The 24,385-nt window shown below is 35.1% G+C and overlaps 1 protein-coding gene across 1 annotated transcript in view; it reads right to left on the reverse strand.

Moving 5' to 3' along the window:
- sik2a (salt-inducible kinase 2a) overlaps positions 1 to 22,912 on the reverse strand; it is a 39,750-nt gene extending 16,838 nt beyond the window's left edge. The window contains 8 exon segments of the mRNA XM_051110075.1: positions 924 to 1,150; positions 1,297 to 1,420; positions 2,413 to 2,478; positions 2,480 to 2,538; positions 10,827 to 10,988; positions 18,161 to 18,224; positions 20,546 to 20,662; positions 22,533 to 22,912. Coding sequence (XP_050966032.1) covers positions 924 to 1,150; positions 1,297 to 1,420; positions 2,413 to 2,478; positions 2,480 to 2,538; positions 10,827 to 10,988; positions 18,161 to 18,224; positions 20,546 to 20,662; positions 22,533 to 22,670 — 957 coding nt within the window. The 5' untranslated portion in view covers positions 22,671 to 22,912.
- Positions 22,913 to 24,385: the final 1,473 nt, after the last annotated feature.

Consider the following 24,385-nt stretch of genomic DNA (forward strand, 5'->3'; position numbering starts at 1 on the left):
TACATTTATCATTACAGTATATTTACAGTATACGCAGAGCTGGGGAGTAACCTGTTTCCTGTAATGTCGTTACATAATTTAATTACAAAATAAATGTAAACTGTTAATAAACTCCTATCATTTACAGTTACTGAGAGAAAATGTATAATTCAATTACAGCTTTACATTACATCAGTCCACATTGCCGCTGAAAGCTTTAGGCTACAACTTTTCTGTGAGTTGATTAACTAATTAACAGTTAAACACATTCACTAGAAATGTAGAAAAGTAATCAAATATGTAATCGGTTACATACAAATAACTGAAATAGTTACACTACTTATTATATTTTAAGGGCCCTGTTACTAAACAAGGCAAATTAGCACGAGAGCGCAATTTCAAAACAGGGAGTAACATTAGTAAAATGCGCTGTGTGATTCATTTGAATATTCTCCTATCATAAATTTTGTGTCTAAAAGGGAAACTCCTACAAATGCGAATTCAATAAGGTCAAGCTCAAAAATAACTGTCCATGCCTTTTCAGCGCTAATTCCTCACTGCACGTCTTTAGTAAAGCCTGACAGTACCATTTTAACGCCAAAAGAAGGTTTGCGCTGGCGCACGCTGTTAGTAAAACTGGTCCTAAATAGGGTAACTTGTAATCTGTAACCTACTACATTTCCAAAGCAACCTTCCTGTTTATATGTATGTTTTGTGTATGAAAACATACAGATTTTTTTTAATTGAATTTTGAATTCTGTTCCAGTTTTGAATTTTGAATTCTGTTCTAGTTTGATTTCAGTGTAATTGTACTTGCTTAAATTCAACATTCCACATCCTATTTGCAACCTTAACTCAAATTTAGATTTCAGTTTAGATACAGGGACTGAACTGGAATTTAAACACATTCTAAATCCTAGCCAAGTAAAAGCTGATCGACTGACCTCAATGGTCTTCTGCTGGTCGATGCCCAGGCTGTGCATGAGTCGCAGCACCTGCTCACTGTGTTCACCCAAGCCTGATTTGCTCTCGCATGGCAGACCCTGTCTATACAGCACAGGCCGCTGGGACGGGACCTCCTGCATCATCCAGCGATGCTCTTTGATCTGACTCAGGGACAAACGCTTGGCTGGATCTAGAACCAACATCTTCCTGATCAGGTGCTCACAGTCTGAAAGAGGATATAGGGAATGAAATGAGCTTAAAAGACAAAGACATTTCCTTCTGAAACTTCACAGAGTAACACTACTATTATCACTATTACAACTTAAAGGATACACTAACAGTTTTATAACTGTGTTACTATGACGTCCTCACCCTCACTCATGAAGTAGGGGATGCGGAAACGGCCCTCCAGGACCCTCTGTCTGAGGACAGGAAGGCTAGGACCATCAAATGGAAGAGCGCCACACACTAATACATACAGAACCACCCCCATACTCTGCATGACACACACATACAAAGAAAATCAATACATAAACATTAAACTCTGCCTAGGAACTAGCATAAAGGCCCACCCACACACAACACAGGAAATAATAACTATATTTTCAATCAATCAAATTACAATTCACTGTTGATGCAATTCTCTGTTCTGACTATACTGAGAGGACATAAATCAACAAGTGGCAAGAATTTTGTCAGCTGTCTACAGTATGTACAGTTGAGGTCAAAAGTTTACATACACTTTGCAGCATCTGCAAAATGTTAATTATTTTGCCAAAATAAGAGGGATCATGCAAAATGCATGTTCTTTTTTATTTAGTACTGACCTCAATAAAATATTTCACATAAAAGATGTTTACATGTAGTCCACAAGAGAAAATAATAGTTGAATTTATAGAAATGACCTCGTTCAAAGTTTACATACACTTGATTCTTAATACTGTGTTGTTACCTGAATGATCCACAGCTGTTTTTTTTTGTTTAGTCATAGTTGTTCATGAGTCCCTTTTTTGTCCTAAACAGTTAAACTGCCCGCTGTTTCTCATTTCATGTTTTTTCATTTAGTACTGCCCTTCAGAAGCTACAGAAGATACTTACATGTTTCCCAGAAGACAAAGTAAGTTAAAATTACCCTGATCTTCAAATTCAAAAAGTTTTTACCTCCTGGCTCTTAATGCATTGTGTTTCCTTCTGGAGAATCAGTGAGTGTTTGAACCTTCTGTAACAGTTGCATATGAGTCCTTCAGTTGTCCTCATTGCAAAAAAGACGGATCTCAAAATGATACAGTTATTGTTGAAAAGGGTTCAAATACACAAAAATGCTGAAAACCCAAAGAATTTGTCAGACCTGAAGGATTTTTTAGAAGAACAGCAGGCACTTTAACTGTTCAGGACAAACAAGGGACTCATGAATAACTATTACTAAACAAAAAAAATAATAACACACACACACACACTGATACAGTTACTGTACGACCAAGCTCTTACCCAGATGTCCAGTTGCGGACCCTCATACTGTTGTCCCTCAAACACCTCTGGAGCAGCATATGGGGGGGCTGCCACACCAAGTGGTCAGAGGTTCCCCAGGACGGAAGAAGTTTCCAAAGCCAAAATCTGCAGCAGATTTGAATAAAAAGTCAATGTCAGCACTTACATTAGTGTGTTCATCCTGCTTGGCATTTGCATAATTTTGTGGACAAAAAAGGTCAGTTTTTTTTTTACACTTCCTAAGTGGCTCTTTCCTGCGCATTGGGTGCTCTGGGCTGCGTTGGCCGTACAAAGACATAACCCGCTGCTTAACCACTGTCGTACAATACATCATTACAGAAATGGACTAGCTACTAATGACTGTTTTCCGAATCTAACATCTGTTGTTTAAACCATGTTGGTCCACCAGTATCCACCTTTTTCTTCCCATAAGAGTGGACATGGCCTTATCCGCGTCAAGCTATTTTTAACTGTACAAGACAGCTTGTTTTGCTGCTTGACATTGCAAATTGCTGTGTCTTACCATATTATTTTATTGCATTATCTTAATTATGAACACACTGATTAGTAGTGTAAACAGTTTTACCATTTACTGTACTTTGTTGTTCTTCTAGTTATTTCCCTATAGTGGATAATGAAGTCTCACCCATAGGCTTACTTCTGCATTGAGGAAAAAGGTGAATAGGACTGTTGTTAATGACATCACACTTAGGTGAATTATTAACTTCTTATCTGCACAGATTAAAGACTGTAATTAATGTCCGATTATCATGAACAACAAAACAACGTTCATTTTTTTTAAATCACTTTAACATGTAGAATGTAATTGCTGTACACTTTACTCCAGTATATATGTGGTATAATTAGTAAGCACATTTCAAAACAACAATTTTTCTGAGATGCTCCTGTATTGAACATGGCACTTGAGGACTACTTCACTATTTTCGTTCCCTATTGTGTTGCTTTATTTGATGTTTGATTCACGCGGCTTGCCTCTCATGTCATACTCTGTGGTTCCCTTATGCATTTTTGCATATGCGCACTCTTCAATAATGTGCTGATTGTTGACACGCTAAAAAAAATTCACCTTGTGGTTCAATAAGGAAGTAAGCCTATGGGTGAAACTTCCGGTTCATTAGCCATAAGGAAATAACAAGAAGAAAAACAAGTGCAGCAAATGGTAAAACTGTTTGGACTACAAACCAGTGTGCTCATAATGAAGATAATACATTAAAATAATATGGTAAAACACATCAATTTGCAATATCATCAGCAAAACAAGCTGTTTTGTACAGCTAAAAATATCTGCGCGTGGATGAGCCCAGAAGCCATATGCATAAAGTGTAAAAATGGCCGCGCCCACTCTTGCGGGAAGAAAAAGGTGGATAGAATGAAATTTGTGCCAAAGAGCATGATCTATGTCTAAATCTAAGTCTGTGTAAGTTTTACAAACAAGAAACTTTGTTCCAACCACACAAGTTTGCTAAAGTCGACTAATGGTGCTTTTGGTAAACGAACTCTTTGTTGGTTTGGGATGAGTTATGCAACAAAATTTATTATAAAAGTTAGGGGAGTTAAGGGATTCTTCAAATCCCCAGTGTTTATCAAGTAATAGTATTATGCATCCAATATCGAAGCTAATTACATTTAATCTGACAGCTCTGGTCAGTGGTGCAGTCTAATATATGACACAAGTAATTGAACATAAACTGTCCAGATGGCTAAATAGATTCCTGGCTGTGTGTCAGCTCGTAGGCAAAAAAAAAAAATCTTTAGTGAATCAGCAACAGGAGGAAATGAATGTGACGTGACGGGACTGAATGGTGTGACGGCGCTGAAGCAGGTGGTACTCGCTGACTGACCACACATAGATTCTGGGAGGGTCTGCCAGCGGTGACGCATTTCCCCTGATCTTTACTCTCGGCAGATAATGGACAGGTTGAATTGTGTAATGTAATCCATATAATTTAAAGATTAATTGATGTACGTCACCACTGATTGACGTAAATTAATGATCGCATGGGGGCGGGAAGAATGAACTCATAGGCCGTCTGGTGTGAGGGCGGACATAAAATAGGATATTGTATTTTATGTGAACACGTAAGACGGGAATCTAATTCTAAAAGTAAAAACAACAAAAACCTTGATTAGTTTGAGACTTATTAACTCGTGTAACATTTTCTGGAAAATTAGTCATCTGACTGGGTCGCACTGGGTCAAAATTACAGATAAGTCACATCGGTGTATATCACAATATTATTATTACATTCATGTAAAATGTTAATAAAACATTTACAAACATTACAAACACTGTAAGTATAAGAGGCCATCTTGGTGATGCTCCCAGGCAGTCATTTTCTATGTAGGTAATAGCAATGTAAGGGGAAAAAAGTGAGACTTTTAAAATGATTCACTGTTCTAAATTGCTGAAACCTGCTGGTCAAAATGGTGCATAAAACACACCTTTTAACCAACTGCAATGTTTTTTTTTCCTGAAAGGACTGTAGGTCTAATCTGTTAAATGCAATCTACAAATCATCAAATATTAATAAACAGGACGTGTCTGTACAATATCCATTCTTTTGTTAAGTTGTAGGGCTTGCTTTGTGTGTTTTATGGGAGCTCAGCTAATAAGGACAATGAGAGAAATTTACCTACGATTTTTGTATTATACAAATGTATCTAAATATATCTATATTATACAGCTGGTCCATATGGTTTTTCCTCAGAACTGCGTGACAAAACTTGCAATTGCAAGTTATAAAGTCAGAATAGTCAAATTCTGAGAAAAAAGTCTGTATTCAATTCTGTATTCATTTCTCAGAATTACAAGTTTATATCTCACAAGTGAGTTTATCGCCCTCTATTCTGACTTTATATCTCACAATTCAAAGAAAAAAGTCAGAATTGTGAGATACAAACTTGCATTTGCAAGAAAAAAGTCAGAACTGCAAGTTTTTATCTCATAATTCTGACTTTCTCACACTTGCAAGTTTATATCCTGCTATTCTGAATTTATATCTTGCAATTGTGAGCTTATATCATGCAATTCTGGAGAAAAAATTCAAAATTGCAAGTTGATATCACGCAATTCAGATTTCATTTCAGAATTACAAGATTATATCTCTTAATTCTGGCTGTATAACTCGCAATTTGCTGTCTAACTTTATAGAAAAAAGTTAGAATTGTGACATGTAAACTCACATTTCTGAGAAAAAAACTTAGAATTGCGAGACACAAACTCGTATTTGCAAGAAAAAGTCAGAATTGCACGTTTTTGACTTTATATCTTGCAGTTAAATGAACACGCCACTATTTTTGAAAATCATTTTCCAACTCCCCTACAGTTAAACAGTTGAGCTTTACCGTTTTCGAATCCATTCAGCCGATCTCTGGGTCTGGCGGTAGCACTTTTAGCATAGCTTAGCATAGATCACTGAATCTAATTAGCCCGTAAAACTCAACTGTTTAACTCTAGGGGAGTTGGAAAATGCCTATTTTAAAATTCTATTTTCGCTATTCTGACTTTATAACTTGCAAGTGCGAGTTTATGTCATGCAATTCTGAGAAAAAAGTCAGAATTGAGAGATGTAAACTCGCAATTGCGAGAAAAAAACCCTGAATTGTGACATAAAACTTGCAATAAACTTTTTACATTTTTTTTTATTCAGTGGCAGAAACAGGCTTCCATAGATCTGAGATGAGGTAAAAACCATATATACACTGGTTAATGGGTTAACAAATCACCCCGTAGTACTGAACTACTGAAATTTCAAAAATGTTTCGATATAAATATAACATAGCAAAGTCTTGTTTACTCTAAAATCATGTGTTTTGGCAGCTGGATATACATATGCATTCTGAACCTAATTCAAAACAAAAGATTTGCATGATTTCAAAGCTTCATGAAATTAATGCTTTTAAAAAAGTGCCCATCACTAATAGTGAAATTTCCAAAACTATGTACATGTAAAGAACATTTCAATAACATTAGCAATGAAATCTGATAATCATGGTATCCTAAATGTTGGTGCAATTACTCAAATTAGCTCAAATTCAGGCTGTCTTCACTGATTTTCATCCAAGGCTGCTATAAATAAGGTGGACTGGATCTTTTAAATGTAAGTCTGGACCAGAGGTCACGTTAACTGAAAATTGTCAGTCACTGACGGAATGTTTTTTTATCAGTGACGGAAAAATCTAAAGGCCGTCCATCACTTTGATGGATTACACTGAGAGTGATCTATTGTAACTTGTAGCTGAATTGTGTCACAAATGTTTTCCTATGCCTTTGATTACGCACAGGCGAGTACACAGAAGCTACAACGATCTGTCACGCCACATTAAAGAGCGCCAAAACGGTATTTATTGCTTGAATTTCCTAATGAAATAGCCAGAATTTGAAATCTGAAACTTTGTTTTGTGTCAAGAGTGACACAAAGCCTAGCCTATTGCCATTTATTGGAAGGCGCACTGTGTACTGTTCATTCATCAGCTGAAAACAGCATAGACCAAAAGATCGACTGTGATTTAAAAATTGATATTGGTTCATCAAAATGAGAATCTATTGAAATCGAGATGTCGTTTTTTTTTTTTTCAGCCCTAGCGTCTTCCTGTAGGCTCATGATTAAAAATAAAAATGTGAAAAAAAATAAAAGCAATTAGACATGTTATTCTAATTAAAATATGAAAATTAAAATGACGGGTAATAATAGATTGTGACAGATTTTTTACGACCCTGTCCGTCAAAATGACGGACAACGTTAAAGTCTAGCGCAGCCTCTGGTCTGGACTTCCTTTTTTATAGACACCACACTGAGTGTTATGATTCCCCTATTTCATTTTTAAAATAATGGTCCAAATCTCACAATAACAGATAAAAAGAAGATATATTTATAATTAATAATTAAAAATTAATTAGCAAATACATTTTTGCTTAAGTCTTCTAGTTTTCAACACACAACAGAACCCCAGTAATCTCAGTCTTAACTTTTTTTTTTTTTTGCCAAGATACCAAAGTCTCCAATGAAAAGTTGGGTTTCGATATGAACTGAAACGCTCATAACTCTAACAACATCTGCAGCAAAATTTCTCATTGAAAACCTCACTGAAATAACTGAAAGATGGAGGTGTGTTCTAAAAAGCCTCTGCTGTGACGGCAAGCGCCTCACATCTGTTATCTGTGTGCATGAGTGACACAATGGCAACGCCCTGTAATGCGTTTTCAGTGTCTCTCTTTCAGCTTGGTATGACATAAATACAGACAAATGGTCTGGCACAAGGCTCCGTTCTCTGCAGCGACTGGTACTTATGAAGCACAGCATGTTAGAAGCCTCTCTGTCATCCTCAATCCCTCCAGTGTCTTTTGTACCGCAGTCATGATTTTACATCACAACACTATGATTATATTCTTGAAAAGGGCAAAACAATTCGACTGCTTGTATTATATAAGCATGATGTCTAGATAACATCTGGGATTTTCGGTCAGATCAGGTGAAGGTATTTCTAAGTTATTTTGTCAGTCTGTTACACATGAATGAATTTCATAATGTCGTCAACCAGTACGTTTTTTTTATTTTTTAAATGGCCGATGATGATATCTGTAGAATGGTGCATGGCTTGGTGCAGAAGTTGCACTATATAATACGAGATATGTACACATGCAATGTACACAACCCTGAATTAACATTTTGTACAAAAAGTGCTTAAAATTCACATTGGCAAACTGCAAATATCCATCATTCTTTGGACATTTCAAGTCTGTCAGCAGATGTTAGAGGTGACACTTTTGTAAACTGGTCAAGCATTCACAGTTAATGGGTGATAAAGATAAACAAATGGTTAACTATTGGCAATTTAATCATCTGGTCGATATATATCTCCCACTGGTACACATCACACTTCCTCCGATACTCCAAACATATAATAGTAACCACAAAACTGTTATGTAACATAATGGATTTATTTCCCAAAGCAAGTTCAGCATAGGTTCGCAGCGTACAAACAGTTATGTGAACAGTGTGCTGGATGAACTACATGAGTTGTGGTCATTCTAACTTAGGTGTAAGCCTGTGTTTGAGGAATGAACGGTGCAACTAAATCAAGTTTGAACTGATGTCACTGAGTAAATATGCAGTTCCCTGATATACTTTGGCTACTGTGAGAAAAAGGTTTGATTTGGGATCTGAAATATACGAGAGACAGTTAGAAAAGGGCAATGACCCTTTTATTTGCATAATTATTTTCAGTTTTAAGCACAAATGGTACAAGCTAATAATTAATAATTAATAATTAAATATCTTATTAATTAACAAAACACATGGTTATTATAACTAAAACTGTTGTGTAAAACAAGTTAACTGAAATAAATAAATATTGATAATAAAATATAAACTCGTCAAAGGAAATATTTCTCATTTTAACTGAGTTTATCTTGATGTAACAAGACATTTCTTACACTTACAGAAAAAAAATGTATAGACTTATAGAATTTTATAGACGTCACAGTTACGTCAACTGCAGCTGCGTGCACATTGTAGTGGCAGAAAAACACTGGTAACAAGTGAAGTTAAACATGGAAAATTGACGAAATAAGAGAAAATGTATTGTTGTGCCTTTTGATGTCAGAATTGGAATGCAAATAATTTTTATAGAATACTGTCGTCAAAGACGCCATTTGAAGTTGAACTCAGACGTTTAAACGGACAGACTAATGGATGAAACCTGCTATGATTGCTTTACTTTTAAAGTATAAATTTGATTTAAACAATAGGTCTACATAATGTTCACATATGCAGTTCATAGGGGACATATTATAACAGCCCTACAGTTACAGCATGAAATGCTATTTAAACCTATAACATTTTACATTCTCCTATTTTATCTCACAATTCTGACTTTTTTTTCACAAACGCAAGTTTATATCTCATATTTCAGACTTTATAACTCGATTTAACTCAGCAATAGTGAGTTTGTCCATTCTGAGGGAAAAAAGGCAGAAGTGTGGAATATAAACTCAAAAGAGAGAATGACGAGTTGATTTTTCTTATCAGAATTGTGAGATATAATCTCGGGATTGCAAGAACAAAGTCAGAATTTTGAAATATAAACTTAAATTGACCTTTTTATTCTTTTATTCCATGGTTTCCATAGACTGCCACTTGAAAAGTGTTATTTTCTGCCACCACAAAAACGTCATCACTGTTTGCAAACACCGAATTGTTCTATATTTTTACATTAGCAATGTAATCAGTATTCTGTTTATTAAAGCCAAGTATGAATCTCATCAAGTTAGTGTTTTTAAGCATTTTACATTTATTCCACAATAATAACTCAAGACGGTGACAATTTAAACAACATATTATATTTCTGATCTTACGTTTAATAATTAACTGTTTTTGAACTTTTTGGATCATCAGTCATCAAAGCTTGGTAAGTACTGGTCACAGACACAGAGATCTACTTTAGATTTCACCAAGCTGATTACTCACTAACTAAAAACTCCCACAGATCTTGTTTTCAGGCCATTTTAAGTCTTATTTTGACAAAACACAGTGGTTATATCTAAGTGTGAGTTGTTTATTCTTCTTATTAACACCATTATATTGCTCATTCAGACTGATTCGCAGGAACGCTCATGAACACAAGAGGCGGGATTTATCTCATTAACCAATCACAGCCAAACATAAGTAGTCATATCCAATCATATCATGATGGAGGCATTGCCTCCTCTCATGTGACTTTCCCCTATTCATTCTCAATTACCCCCGACTCCCACTGTAACTTTATCTGCTGTTATTGTTATTGGACAATGTTTCTTTTGAAAAAACGAGTGATTATAACACTTTGTATTTTGTAATATTGGCCTACAATTTTTTTTCTCATCCAATATTGATCATCCTGCCTCTCTTGCCTCCTCAGTGAAACACCCCTGATATCATTCTTCTTTCCCAGTCCAACTTTGGAATTCTCATGTTGGGCTCCACGTGCTTAATCATTGCTAATGTTTGCCCTTGAAATGCAAGGTAAAAGTTTAAAAGTGCTATTTCTATGTCACTACCTACCCAAACCTACTCAAACACTCCCACCCCACAGTTACTAAACGGCTTATTACAGATGGTCCCGCCCCAAACTCACGCGATTGGTTGAGCCATAAGTTGACATTTCAGACAGCTCAAACAAACAGAGCAGTGTTTTGACACAGCCACAGAGCTTACACTCCTCAAAGAAATCAACAAACGACTTGCTTGTAGTTGTTGTTTCTGCATATAAAATTGAGACTGAGGAGAGAGTTTTGACATCAAGACGATGAAAGCCTGTTGGTGTCACTGACACCTTCTTATAACCTGTCTACCACAGCACCATGTTTTCACTCAGCGTTCCCAGACTGTAAGAAGGAAAGGTACATCACTTACCTGCTATCTTCATATTCATGTGAGCATCCAGTAACAAGTTCTCAGCTTTCAGGTCTCTGTGAACAATATTGCGTTCGTGGCAGTACTCCACCGCTGAGAGGATCTGCCAGAACTTCCTCCTCGCATCCATCTCGCTGAGCCGCCCGCGGCTGGCCAGGTAGTCTGTGTTGCCAGACAGGGATCAGGTGTTATTGGGTCGTCATCTGCACATCCAGGCAACATGTCACAGTCATGAATTTTTCATGAAAATGGTATGCAGATTGTGACAATGAGCAGGGAAAGGGCAGAGAAACATCTGTTTAACAGTGCTGCTCACAGACGTCCTGATAAAATACTAAGTTGGACTTGTCAGTATAAAAAAGCAAACAAAATCTGTTTGAAGGTGAACAGCTGGGAATAATCACACTTATTTTGAAATATAAAAGCAATTAAAAATAAAAGCAATTATTATTATTATTTTTGCCTTGAGGTCTGTTTATAAGTTGTGTTATTAAAGTTTGCTGTGCCAAACAGTGTCAATTCATGTTCAGTTTCATATGGTTTTATTTATTTATTTATTCAAGTTTGTAGACATGCAGCACTGTTAAGAGGTTTAGGGTTTGTAAAATGTGTTCATGTTTTTAAAGTCTCTTAAAGGAGAAGTCCTCTTCCAGAACAAATATTTACAAATAATGTACTCACCCCCTTGTCATCCAAGATGTTCATGTCTTTCTTTCTTCAGCCGTAAAGAAATTTTTTCAGTTTTTTGAGAGAAATATTTCAGGATTATTCTCCATTTAATGGACTGCTGTGGTGCCCCGAGTTTGAACTTCCAGAATGCAGTTTAAATGCGGCTTCAAACGATCCCAAATGTGGTTGTAAACAATATCATATATAACGATACCACGGTACCTTGGAAGAAGCGTCTTGTCTAGCAAAACGATTGGTTATTTTCATAAAAAAAAATACAATTTAAATACTTTTTAATCTCAAACGCTCGTCTGAACTCTGAACTTCCCTGAGCTCCAATCGTATTTTCTCCCTCAACTTCAAAAATCATTTCATTCTACATCGCTGCAGAACCGACCCAGTTTTTGCAAAGTAAGCATGCAAAGAAGATCAAACACCCTTAACAAAAAAGGTAAAACAGCGATATAGAATGATTTCGAAGTTGAGGGAGAACATGAGATGGGAGTTTTTTGACATACCCTAACTGTCATGAACTGGAGAAAAACAGTTCAGGCAGAGCGAGACAAGACAAGCGTTTGACATTAAAAAGTATATATATTGTATTATTTTTATGAAAATAACCAACCATTTCGCTGGATAAGACCCTTCTTCCTCGGCTGGGAGCGTTCACAACCATGCTTGGGATTGTTTGAAGCCGCATTTAAATTGCATTTTGGAAGTTCAAAATTGGGGCACTATAGAAGCCCATAGAAGTGTTTTCCTCAAAAAACAATTTCTTTATGGCTGAAGAAAGAAACACATGAACATCTTGGATGACAAGGGGTGAATACATTATTTGTCCATTTTTTTTCTGGAAGTACACTTCTCCTATAACCTCAGCAAGACTGCATTTATTTGATCAAAATCACAGTAAAACAGTAATATTGTGAAATATTATCACAATTTAAAATAACAGTTTTTACTATTTTAATATTTTGTAAAATGTAATTTATTCCTGAAATGGCAAAGCTGAATTTTCAGCATCATTACTCAAGTCACTCAAATCACATTATCCTTCAGAAATCATTCTAAAATGCTGATTTGGTACTCAAGAAACAATTATTATTAATGTTAAAAACAGTTGTGCTGCTTAATATTTTGTAGAAACTGTGCTTCTGTGACAGTTTCTGAAATATTAATAAGCAGTGTAGGAGTTTTATTAGATTAAAAAAAAAAAAAAACATTCTTATGGCAAAATTCAATTTTTATTATTTTTATAATATTTATAATAATATTTTTATAATATTATTATAAACATTTTTATTTTCTAAATATTTTTATTTCAGTTCTAGTTTATTAAATGTAGTACTTCAGCTTAGTTCAGTTACAGTAGTTGCCAAATCAACATCTAATATAATAATCGTATAATATTTGTATATTACTTTATTTCTGCTTTATTTAAATTGTCACAAACAACTTTGAATAGTTTATTTAGTTGACAGCACTCGTTCAGAAATTGTTGTTACAGTTTTCATACAGTACGTTTTTATACTTATTTTCAAAGTTACTGTTAAAAATAAAGGTACCTAAAGAGGGGTTTTGCAATAATTCCATAGATCAGAAGAACTGTTTAGAAACATTAAAATCATCTAAAGAACTTTTCCACTATAAAGAACCTTTTGTGGAATGAAATGATTCCATGGATGTTGCTTCATGGAACTATTGATGCCAATAAAGAACCTTTATTTTTAAGACTGTACATTGAGCTCTTTTATCTTAAAACATAAAGGGAAATTGAATTCCTTTAATAACACATTATATTCTCATGTCTTCTTTCACACATAGCAGGTGTTTACTTAATACCTTTTGCCATGTCAGACTGATGTAAATATGCAACTACCAGCTTTTCATGAATTTCAAATCCAACAAAAAACCTGAAGCAAGCAGCATATATTCATTCTCTCCAAAACGAAAGGCCAACCTGTCATCCACAGCCGACCACACATTCAAAACAGGACCTGACTGTCAGCCGTGCCTGCTTCAGATGCGAGCCGAGCGCTGATAAAACAGCAGTCCTCTGAGTTAATCAGATGACAAGGGCATGGAGATGCCAGCTGCATGCGTATGCATGTGTGCGTCATACGGCCCATGTGTTAGGGACATGTAGGAAACTTCAAAGGATGCGCTGTGCATGCGAATGCGAGGCAGTGTGCAGTGTGAGTGGGATGCTACGATACTGAGTTGACAGATGGCTTCACATCCCTATGGATTGACTATATGACAAAGCGTCATTTGCACCCAGCAGGTAGTATAAGGAAACTGAACATCTAATCCGTATCATGATGACGTGTGAGATTTAGAACCTTCTTCAAACAAAAATGGAACTTCTCTCCAACATCCAGAATGGAGCGAAATATGAAAGAAGATGATTGATGAGCAGATCTACCATTAAAAATCTTTACAGATTATAGCTTTAGAGATTATAGATAATAATACCTTAATCACTTACTTGGATGACTCAGTTAATATTGTGTTAGAAATTGGACAGCAGTTCTATTGACCTTTAACCAATATAATAAATGAGTGACTAAATATTTAGCATTCAAATCAACTTCTATACACCTTGTATGGAGACCAATATGTTCAACTGCAACATCTATGCTCACTAAATAAAATATTATTACTAAATACTATTATTACTAAACATCTATGCTCACTAAATAAATAATTAAGATGCTGACTAGAAGTCCTCTCATGCAAAGTGCTAAACATCTAAATAAAAACAACTTAAATTACAGTGGAATATTAACTGAAATAGATATGTTTGACAAAATATTATCCTTAGGATTGTCAAAATGTCAAAACAACTGTTTTTATTTAAAGGGGTGCTATTATGCTTTTTCACTTTTTGAATTTTAGTCAGTGTGTGGTGTGTATCTTTGGGCATCAAAAAGATGTTCTACAAAGTTACAAATCTCAAAGTCCACTCCAAAGGGAGATATTTTGTTTCTAAAAAATGTCTGTTCAAGAACTACAATGAATGCCTCCATTGGACTACAACGTTTGTTTTCCGCATGCAATGATGTCACAATGCGGTTCATTAGAATATCATGAAATGAAATCCCGCCTACAGAAATTCGTATTGTTCACTAGGGACGAGGTGGGGGATTAGCCTAACTTTAGCAATGCAGTGTGGAGGGCCGCTTCAACGAGCCGCAGCGCGGCGGGTATAAACACAAGCGTTGACTAGAGTGGCCGCCTCAGAGCTGTAACGCGCTGCAGACGTGTGCAGTACAGGGGGTCGAGACACATGACGAAGCCGTGATCTACACCGTTGCCGCGTCAGAGACGTAACAAGCCGTGTACAAGTAAGAGTGTGGTAAGAGATTCATTCATCATACAGTGTAGATAGCTTCACTTAAAACGTGAGTGTTTTTTAAAATGCATAAATAGAATAAGTTAGAATAGGTTAAGTTGATCAGGGATGATGTCTTTTGATAATGTTAGGCTGCTTTTAGCCTTATGCTGGAGCTGGTTTCGGGCAATGAAGCTAAGTATGTAAAATAATGAAATAAATTAACACGATAATATCATGTATTGGTGATCTCGCAGGCTGACGTTAGAACCCAAAACTACTGTAGCGTATTATTTACTCACCCTCCATGCATCCTAGGTCTATATGACTTCCTTCTTTCAGACGAATGCAATCGGAGTCTAATAAAGTGAATCTATCCATAATAAAAATTGCCTCACACAGCTCCCGGGGGTCTCCTGTAGCAAAACGATGTGTTTTTGTAAGAAAAATATCCATATTTAAAACTCACTATTCACTAATAATCTAGCTTGTGCTAACTGCTTTGACAAGCGGCGTGGCAGTACTGAAACACCGTCTAAGCTGTTTGCCAATCACAATGCACTGGGACAGCTAACCAATCACAACACATTTCCTTTTTTCGGAAGGCTGGCCTTCATTAAACCCGGAACCAATCGAGCCTTATGTGCCAGGCTGGGAGAAATATATATATAACACAAGCTCTGAGGCCTCATTCACTGTTTTATGTTTATTTTTACACCTTCATTTCTGCTAATGCTCACAAAATCTGTTTTTGTGACAGAAAAACCTCTTACATGTAATCATAATGTTATACTGTGTCATATTTAACTGCTAAAAAATATAAACCACACTTTTTTGGTATTTAAATTGAATTGCCTTATGTTGAACTTTATTCTTGTATATACAGGCTCTATATTAAGCAGCACACAAAGTACTTATTGAAATGAGTTTCTATTGCTTCATGAAAATGCCTGTAACATCTGTGTATTTGACAAATATTGGATCTAATCCACTTCATCTGTGGGAAAGTACGCAACACAGCATGACTGACACTATGAGAAAGAAGAAAGTGTCCAACTGTCTTTGTTTTCAACAAATCTTGCCGATCATTTGAAGTAAGCCGCAGTCAAGCACGTGTATTTAAATAGTACTAAGTTGCATTGTTGTCACATGACCTCATAATTTTATGTAAAATATTCTGTGGCAGTCTGAAAATGAGATGGTAATTCTGATTTTAATTTTGGAAGCTCAGGGCATTCCATGATACAACAGTGTTTTTTCTTGGACATCAAGAGGCAATAGTAAATACAATACCAAAAATACAATACCAAAACAGTTTATTGCACAAAATTGATTTTTTTATGGTTTCATGCTTTCTCAGGCAATAATTCACCATGGTAAATGCACTGTGCTCAGCACAAACACAAACCATGTTTACCTTCAACACCCCCCCAGTGGTATTTTCTTTTACTTTTGCATGTTTTTTTGAGACCTGACCATGCTGGCATCTCCCTAATTTGGTATGTTTGATTGGATGCACATCCTTTGACGTCGACAACAAAAGATATTTGAAACAGTTTCCTTATATTTGCAGGGTTTAACACTGCTTACATGTCTGTCTGGTGTTTTCAATATGCTTAAAGACAAACCATATGCAAATTCATCAGCCTATATAATTTCTGAGCATTTTCTTCTTAAAACACAAGTGTACCAAGGACAGTCTCAAAACGTGTAACCAATCATGCAACCAATCATGTAAACTTGTACGTTGGGGCTTTTCATATAATTAGTTTCTATCTATGGATTTTTAGAAGGTAGCAGGGAACATGACTTGTGCAACATTAGCAAACCATTATTTGCTGTTTGACAATGTAGTCAAGCCAAACGTTACGTGTCCATCATTGAGCGAAACATAAAATGCATTAAGAGCAGGACATATGGCTTTTTTGCAGTTTCTAATGTATCTATCCTTAAATGTAAACAGTATGCAAAATTGTTGATCAAAACAATTGCATGATAAATAAGATACTGTTTCTCAAAACCTTAAGTTTTTTTTATTAAAGTGCTCCTATTATGCCATTTTAAAGGTTGCTAATATTGTTTTATGAGTCTCCTTAAACAGGTTTACATATATGCAAGGTCAAAAAACACTTTAGTTTTCTCCAAAAATAGATGTAATTTGACCTCATTTCTAAATGATTCGTGCTGTTGTGATTGGTCAAATGGCGCAGTCCTTTATGATTGGTTTACTGTGTCCAGCTTCACTTACAGCAGAAGTGAGTATAAGGTTTTTATGAATCTTTGCGATCACCTTTCCTAATAATATGCTAGTTAGCAAGTTTAGCGGCTAAATGCGGCTAAAGTAAACAGGCTCGTCACCCCACAGAGAGAAGTGAGGGGCGAGCAGAGCTGATTTTGGCAAGGTAAAAAAGGTGATATTTACACTACCATTGAGAAATTTTTAACCAAAGCATGTTATAGACTTTTCATTAGGACCCTAAAGAATCATATCAGCTTGTGGAAAATGAGCATCCGATGACCCCTTTAAAAACAGACAGGCGTGCTTGTTCTGCTATCTTGAATATGGATGGTTATATGGTTAGTTACATATTATGCAACTGCAGTTCGTGACTTTATGAATAACAGTTCTGTGACCTGTTGCTTACAGTATATTTTGGAAAATGTAATAATCTATGGTAATCCACATACACAGATACTTCACATCCAAACCTACTGTACACGGCAGAAAGAGTAGGCTACTGCAAACACAGTCATTGTTTTACTGCTGACGTACGTGAGCTAAGAACACAGTACACATGCCGTCAAACACAAGGACTATATTAACACAATAACTGAAGACGTACTGCCAAAATCACAAGGATGTCTCTGTAAATTATTATCTTATTCCTCTTTTTTGTCAGCAGCTGTCATATCATATTCTTTCACTTGCTTTGTCAAAAGCAACCTTTTGCCCCTTAATGAGGCTATAAATCTCATTCACTGTCTTTCAAGTATGACGTTAGCATTACAGCATGGGGCTGTTATGGGTGAGATGATTGCTTCTTTGGTCACGTAGCTCTCATCTAAATCACCAGGACCTTTTTCCATTACAGGTGACACCGCTAATCATCACAGCACAAAAAAAATAGCTTGTGCTCAGCTCATCCATTAGGCTTTAAGTGAGTGAATCAGTGTATAGATGGATGAAATATGCAGAAATGTGGTATGACCATCTCAGTCCACTGCAGGCATGTTTTCACAGCACATGCAGTACTTCACAGTGTGTGGTGAATAAATGAATCAGAGTGAAATGAACTTTTGCTGGCACATGTGTGGAAACGAACGCACTTACCAAATATCTCTCCATTCCTGGCATATTCTGTGACTAGATAGAGCATGTTTTTGGTCTCCATGACCTATTGAAAGAGAAGATTGCATGAATATGGGATGACTATGGCAATGCAATCAATATCACTAATCACAAAATTCTGAAATTACAGTAGCATAAAAGACTGACAGCATTTTCACCTGTCACAAGTGTTCACACTTGGCTTCAAGTGAGAATATAACGCTACAGTACATCTTTTTTTTGTGTGAGGCAAAGGAGACGATGACAAGTGATTCACACTTAGTCAATAATAGGTCATGGATATTATTTTAGATGCATAGGTGTAATATTTCATTATTAAGCTATTATTCTCTACACTGCTGTCCTCTCTGAGCGCACTAACAAAAAGTATCATATATCATGTAGACATATACCATGGTAGTGCCATGATCCTCAAAACAGAAGTACAATGGAGTACCATATTACAACATTGTGATACATGAATATGGCAATAATTTAGTACCATGTTATACACAACCATTAAACACGAGTTCTCAAATGAGGACGCAAAGTCCTCACAGTATTTTTATTTATTTATTTATTTTTAAATCAAACGTAAATTCATGTGTCAATCACATTTTCTTGGTTAATAAACAATACTTACACTATCAGAAAAAGAAAAAAACTATTTTATATACCCAACCATCAAACGTGTTCTGAAAAAAGGAGGCAAAGTGCTCTTTTGTTTTTTCAATCAAATGTAAATTTATGTCTCAATCACATCTTGGTTAATAAACAATACTTACACTATCAGAGAAAAAAAAAGAATCTATTTTATATTTTTACATTAATAATGTAATCAATATTCTTTTTATTAATGCTAAGTATGAATCTCATCAAGTTAGTGTTTTTAAGCATTTTACATTTATTCCAAAATAATAACTAAAAGGCAGTAACCATTTAAATATATTTTATTTGGGAATTCTGTGCAGCTGTTTTTTTTAATAGTTAACTTTTTACTATTTTTCAATTTTTCAAATCATCAGTCATCAAAGCTCAGTAAACAGACACAGAGATTTACTTTAATTTTCACCAAGCTGATTACTCAGTAAAAACTCCCACAGATCATGTTTTTAGCCCATTTCAAGTCTTATTTTGACATAACAAATTGGTTATATCTAAGTGTGTGAGTTGTTTACTTACTTTTTTCAATTAGCCTTCCCATTAACACCATTATATTATTCATTCAGACTGATTCACGAATGTGGAATGCACACAAGAGGCGGGATTTATCTCAAGAACCAATCACAACCTGTCATAATCAGTCATATCCAATCATATTCCGCATGCTTTAGGGGGTCTGTTAAATTCACTTTAATTTTGTGAATGAAATAATTGCACTAAATCAATTATTATTATTGTTTTATTATTATTTTACACAAAAACAACAACAATAATAATACCAATAAATAATTAATAATATTTTGGGCAGAACTTATTTTTTCCCTCATTTAAGAAAATGTCAACAAAACTATGAAACAAGTGGACCACTGAATAATGGTAAACCAGTAAATAACAACTGAATAATACAATTATTATTATTACTGTAATTATTATTATAATCCTATATGTTCTATAGTTTTGATGATTTTTAAAATATTTTTATTTAGTATTTTTTTTTCAAATAAAGATAATTTTAAAAGATAATTATCTATAAAATAAATAAATAAATATATAATAAATAAATAAATAAATAATATATATTATTTTATTTATATCTATTATCTCTATTATTACTATATCTACATAAAATTATCCACTGTGTTCTTCACTAGTTTTGTAGACTTTCTCTAAAATGTGGAAAATAGTAATAATAAAGTAGTTGTGTCCTAGTAATGTATATCAGTGCACCTTTATGTTGTTATCTGCTACTTAGGGGTACCTTTGTGGGCATGTTTTTTTGTTTGCCCGCTTGTAGGGCCTTGTTGGCCTAATGACCATGTGGACACTTGCTAGATTCCTACTGTACAGGTTACTGACATGCCCAGTTGACTCTGCCAAAGGAGCATTTTTAAAAGCTCTATCTATACAATACCAGACACACAGACAGACAGATCACAATATGAGCACTGCCCCTGTTATAAGTCATGATTGGACTGCTGCTGATGCTGTGTTTGTGTTGTGTAACAGCACAGGCAGCTGTTGATACTTTCAGCATCCAGGCCCAGAGTGACCCAAAAATCTTACGTAACAAAACAAGACTAACCCTACAAAGCACCCGGACGAAACTACTAGAATCAACAATAGTCTCATGGGATACTTGCAAATACAGGTGACAAATAAAACCTGTTTTCATGGTTGGTGGATTATCACAAATTCACACAAAATGCACATGTGATCATGCAGTACCTGGTAAAGCTTGATGATGTGAGGATGGTCCAGCAGCTTCATGATTTCCACTTCCCTGTAGATCTTCTCCAGGTTCACTGCATCTAGCTGGGTCTTGTCTATGATCTTTATGGCCACCTGCAATTCAGCACATGTAAATGTCAGTTACACTGAGCTTTTGTTATCTGTATTTTTTTAAAGCCACTGATGCATTCATTATTTTAACTTTCTAGCAAAGTAAATGAATTAAATTATCCACTGAGCTGCACTGCAATAATAAGCAACAATATAATGACGCAGTAATAATTTAAAACCTATTAGCTTTCTAAAAAGCTAAAGACCACTTAGGCATATGTCATTTTGTATACAAGTCTTTATAGTTGTAATAAAGTTTGAAAAAAAAAAAACTTGTTCACAGACTGCTTCCTGTCTCACGTCTTACTTTACAAATTATGCAACTGCATATACAGCTGTTCCACTTTTGCTTCTAAGTGAAAAATGGTGCGAAGCTGCATAACTTGTTTGGCTTTATCTGAACTGATCTTGAATGCAGCTCTTAGTCACACTACAACTCAAATTCAGAGAGTAAACTGACCTTTTTCATAGCTCAACAACAATGTAATACTAATCCAAACCAATGACAGAGAAACAAAAGGCAGATCCAACCAGTGCCTGTTATTTAAATAAAATACACATTGCGTAATATACAATTTAAGTTCTTTATCTAGGTAAACAACAATCTGAACATGCAAAAAATGTTTCCACTTATGATTTGCCATCATGTCCTAGATAACAAAAAAGGTCAGTGTTGTTTGTTTTGCTGGAATCTATTAAACTATTCAGAAGTATATAAAAAGCAATTCATATAAAACTTGAAAACACACTTTCTGTGATGAACATGTTTCTTTTTGACTTTTCAATTAAGATACAAGTCAAAAGTTTAATTTGAAAGTCTCATTAAAATGACTAATATATAGTTTTGTAGCGATAAAATGTAGTTTTAAAATATTAATGGTAACACTTTACAATAAGGTTCATTAGTTAACATTAGTTAACTACTTTAGCTAACATGAACTAAGAATGAACAATACTTCTACAGCATTATTAATCTTAGTTAATGTTGTTGATTTTAACATCTACTAATGCATTATCAAAATAGTTGTGCAAAAGTTGTGCTTGTAGTTAATGCTCTGTGAATTAACATGAACTAACAATAAACAACCGTATTTTCATTAACATTAACAAAAATTAATAAATACTGTAATAAATGTATTATTCATTGTTTGTTCTAATGGTTACTGTAACCATTATTGTATTGTAAAGTGTTACCATATTATTACTATATGTTATTACATATTGTTACTATATTATTTAAATAATACAATTTCTGTCCAGCAAATCGAAGTCAGTATGGTGACACCAGCACACAGGGAGCCATACTGCCATGTGACAAAAATCAGAGGACCCCTTTATAATCAATTTTTATTTTTATATAGAATTTTTTTAATTTCACTTTTTTTTTAACTGCAAGCTGCATTTTGTCCAGGTGACATATAGTAACCCTATAAGAGAACATAATAAAATAACAATAATAAAATAATCACTATATATCATTATATATTGCACACTGAGTTATATATAATTGTTATTATTATTATTATAGTTCATGGTTACACTACTCGACATTGCAGAAGCCATTTAATGTTTGTTTTGTACAAAACGTTTTTCAAAATGCATGAAATCAGCATGAATGCACATATTGCATTGCAAATAGAACTAAGCACGTTTTAAACTGCATTTTTAAAAAATGTTTCTATTTTTAGTCTCGCAGATGACACTTGTAACACACTCAAAAACAACTTATTTACAACAAATATTTAGGGTTAACATTTTCCATAGATAAAGTGAAAATGTAAGTTGTTTCGATTGCACGAGTGCATGTACACTGAAAGCACTAGTGTGTGAGTGAGCGTTTGTTTGTGAGTGAGTGTGTGCGTGTGTAACTCACCTCCGATTTGGTGATACGATGTCTCGCCAGCTTCACAACTGCAAAATTGCCTTTTCCCAGCGTGCGCTCAATATCATAAAATCCCACGCGAACCGGAGCCCGCTGCGACGGCTTTTGGTCCTGGGCGGCCATGACCATAGTTTTTTCCCCCTAGTGAACTACTGGATAAAGAGGTGTGTGGATGGTTTGGCCACCCTCACCTGCTCTTACAAAGCAATTCAAGTGGCGGGTATGATTATGTTTCTAATGCCAAAGCTAAAATGCAAATGGGGCATAGGGGTGCCAAGGGCTCCTGCACATTTCTTCGTTTCCAGATAAGGGCTCTACATGACTGAAATGAGAGCGCATTCCGCTCTGATGCTCGGCATGAGGAATGATGTTCTGGCGCTCGACATGCATTGACGTCAGTGCTGAAGGGATTTTATAAAGGGGCGGATCTCACAAAGCGGCTTCAACGTCCGCGACCAGCATGTCACCAAGACAACCTTATCCACTGCGTACGTCAATCAGCGGCTATTGCAATCTCTACAAACACTTTCAACTCCCTTGCTTACATTTGACCTTCAAAAACTCAAATGCACTTTCTTGTTCAGAATTGCTAAACAGATCCCGCACGCGACATAAAGAGTGACATCGACACCATAACCTACCACAAGTAAACATAAGTATGGATTTTAATCATTTGTGTTGCATGCTTTTTTCATAGAGCACTGAAAAGAAGAAACAGGCATAGATAGCGAGAGCACTCTCTGCCTGAAATGCAACTGACATCATTGCATTGCTTCATATTTGGAATTTATTTATTTATTTGTTTGTTTTGTGTTTATTTAATACCGCAGAGCGGACAAAAGGAAGCATAAGAATATAATAACAGCATCAACAATAGCAACAACAGTTATAATAATAATAATTATAATACACAGATATTTTCCATGTGGATAATATGGATATTATCCACTATTGACTTAGTAGTATAATGTATATCGATGCACATATGCATATAAAGATAATATTGTGTCTACTATGCACACCAAATGGATTTGTAATATTTTATAATAACTTTGATTACACATTAAATATTGCTATTTGGAGTGACGAGTGATTTGGAGACAAATGTTTAATAATTATATATTTTATATATTTTTATATTTTAAATAAACATACATGCAATAAATGAAATGCTTTAAAATGCATACAATGTTATATTTTATTTAAATATATTTGTACATATTCAACATCTGTAGATCTGTACATCTGCGCTCCCAGTCCTCTGAGCATGTTGTCAGAGAGCGACCCCTGCTGTCAGAAACGCTTCCTGGTGTTATTTTCTGTTTTTACCACACATGCACATGATAGACAGTGTTGGGGAAAGTTACTTTTAGAAGCTATGCATTACAATGCTGTTTTGCTTACTTAAAAATGTACCGAAGTGCGTTATTTTTTATGAAAAGTAATGCGTTACATTCGCGTTACTTTTTCAATCTGGGCTGGATTTGTTTGTTTGTTCTGCATTATGCATTGCATGAAGAATAGGACGCAGGTGATGAAAGTTCAACACCTTCAAAGTTCCAAAAATTACTTTTGTGAACCCACATAATTATTACAAATTTGTTTCATAATCTGAGTTTGCATTTCACTGTTTTTATGCATTTTGAGGAACAGAGGGTTTGCACTTACATGGCGATTTTGGTCAGTTATCGGGATGTGCGGCCACATTGGCGATACTGTAAACAACAGCATGGATTGTACGGTAAATGTACTACTGAATACTTTGTGCTGTTAATTTATGCTGTCTAAACCACAGAAAAACGCATGGAAGCTGCTAAATCATATGCAGAAGGATTTAGTAAGCA

This window comes from Labeo rohita, chromosome 5 (assembly GCF_022985175.1).
Source record: "Labeo rohita strain BAU-BD-2019 chromosome 5, IGBB_LRoh.1.0, whole genome shotgun sequence".
Classification (NCBI taxonomy): Eukaryota; Metazoa; Chordata; class Actinopteri; order Cypriniformes; family Cyprinidae; genus Labeo; species Labeo rohita.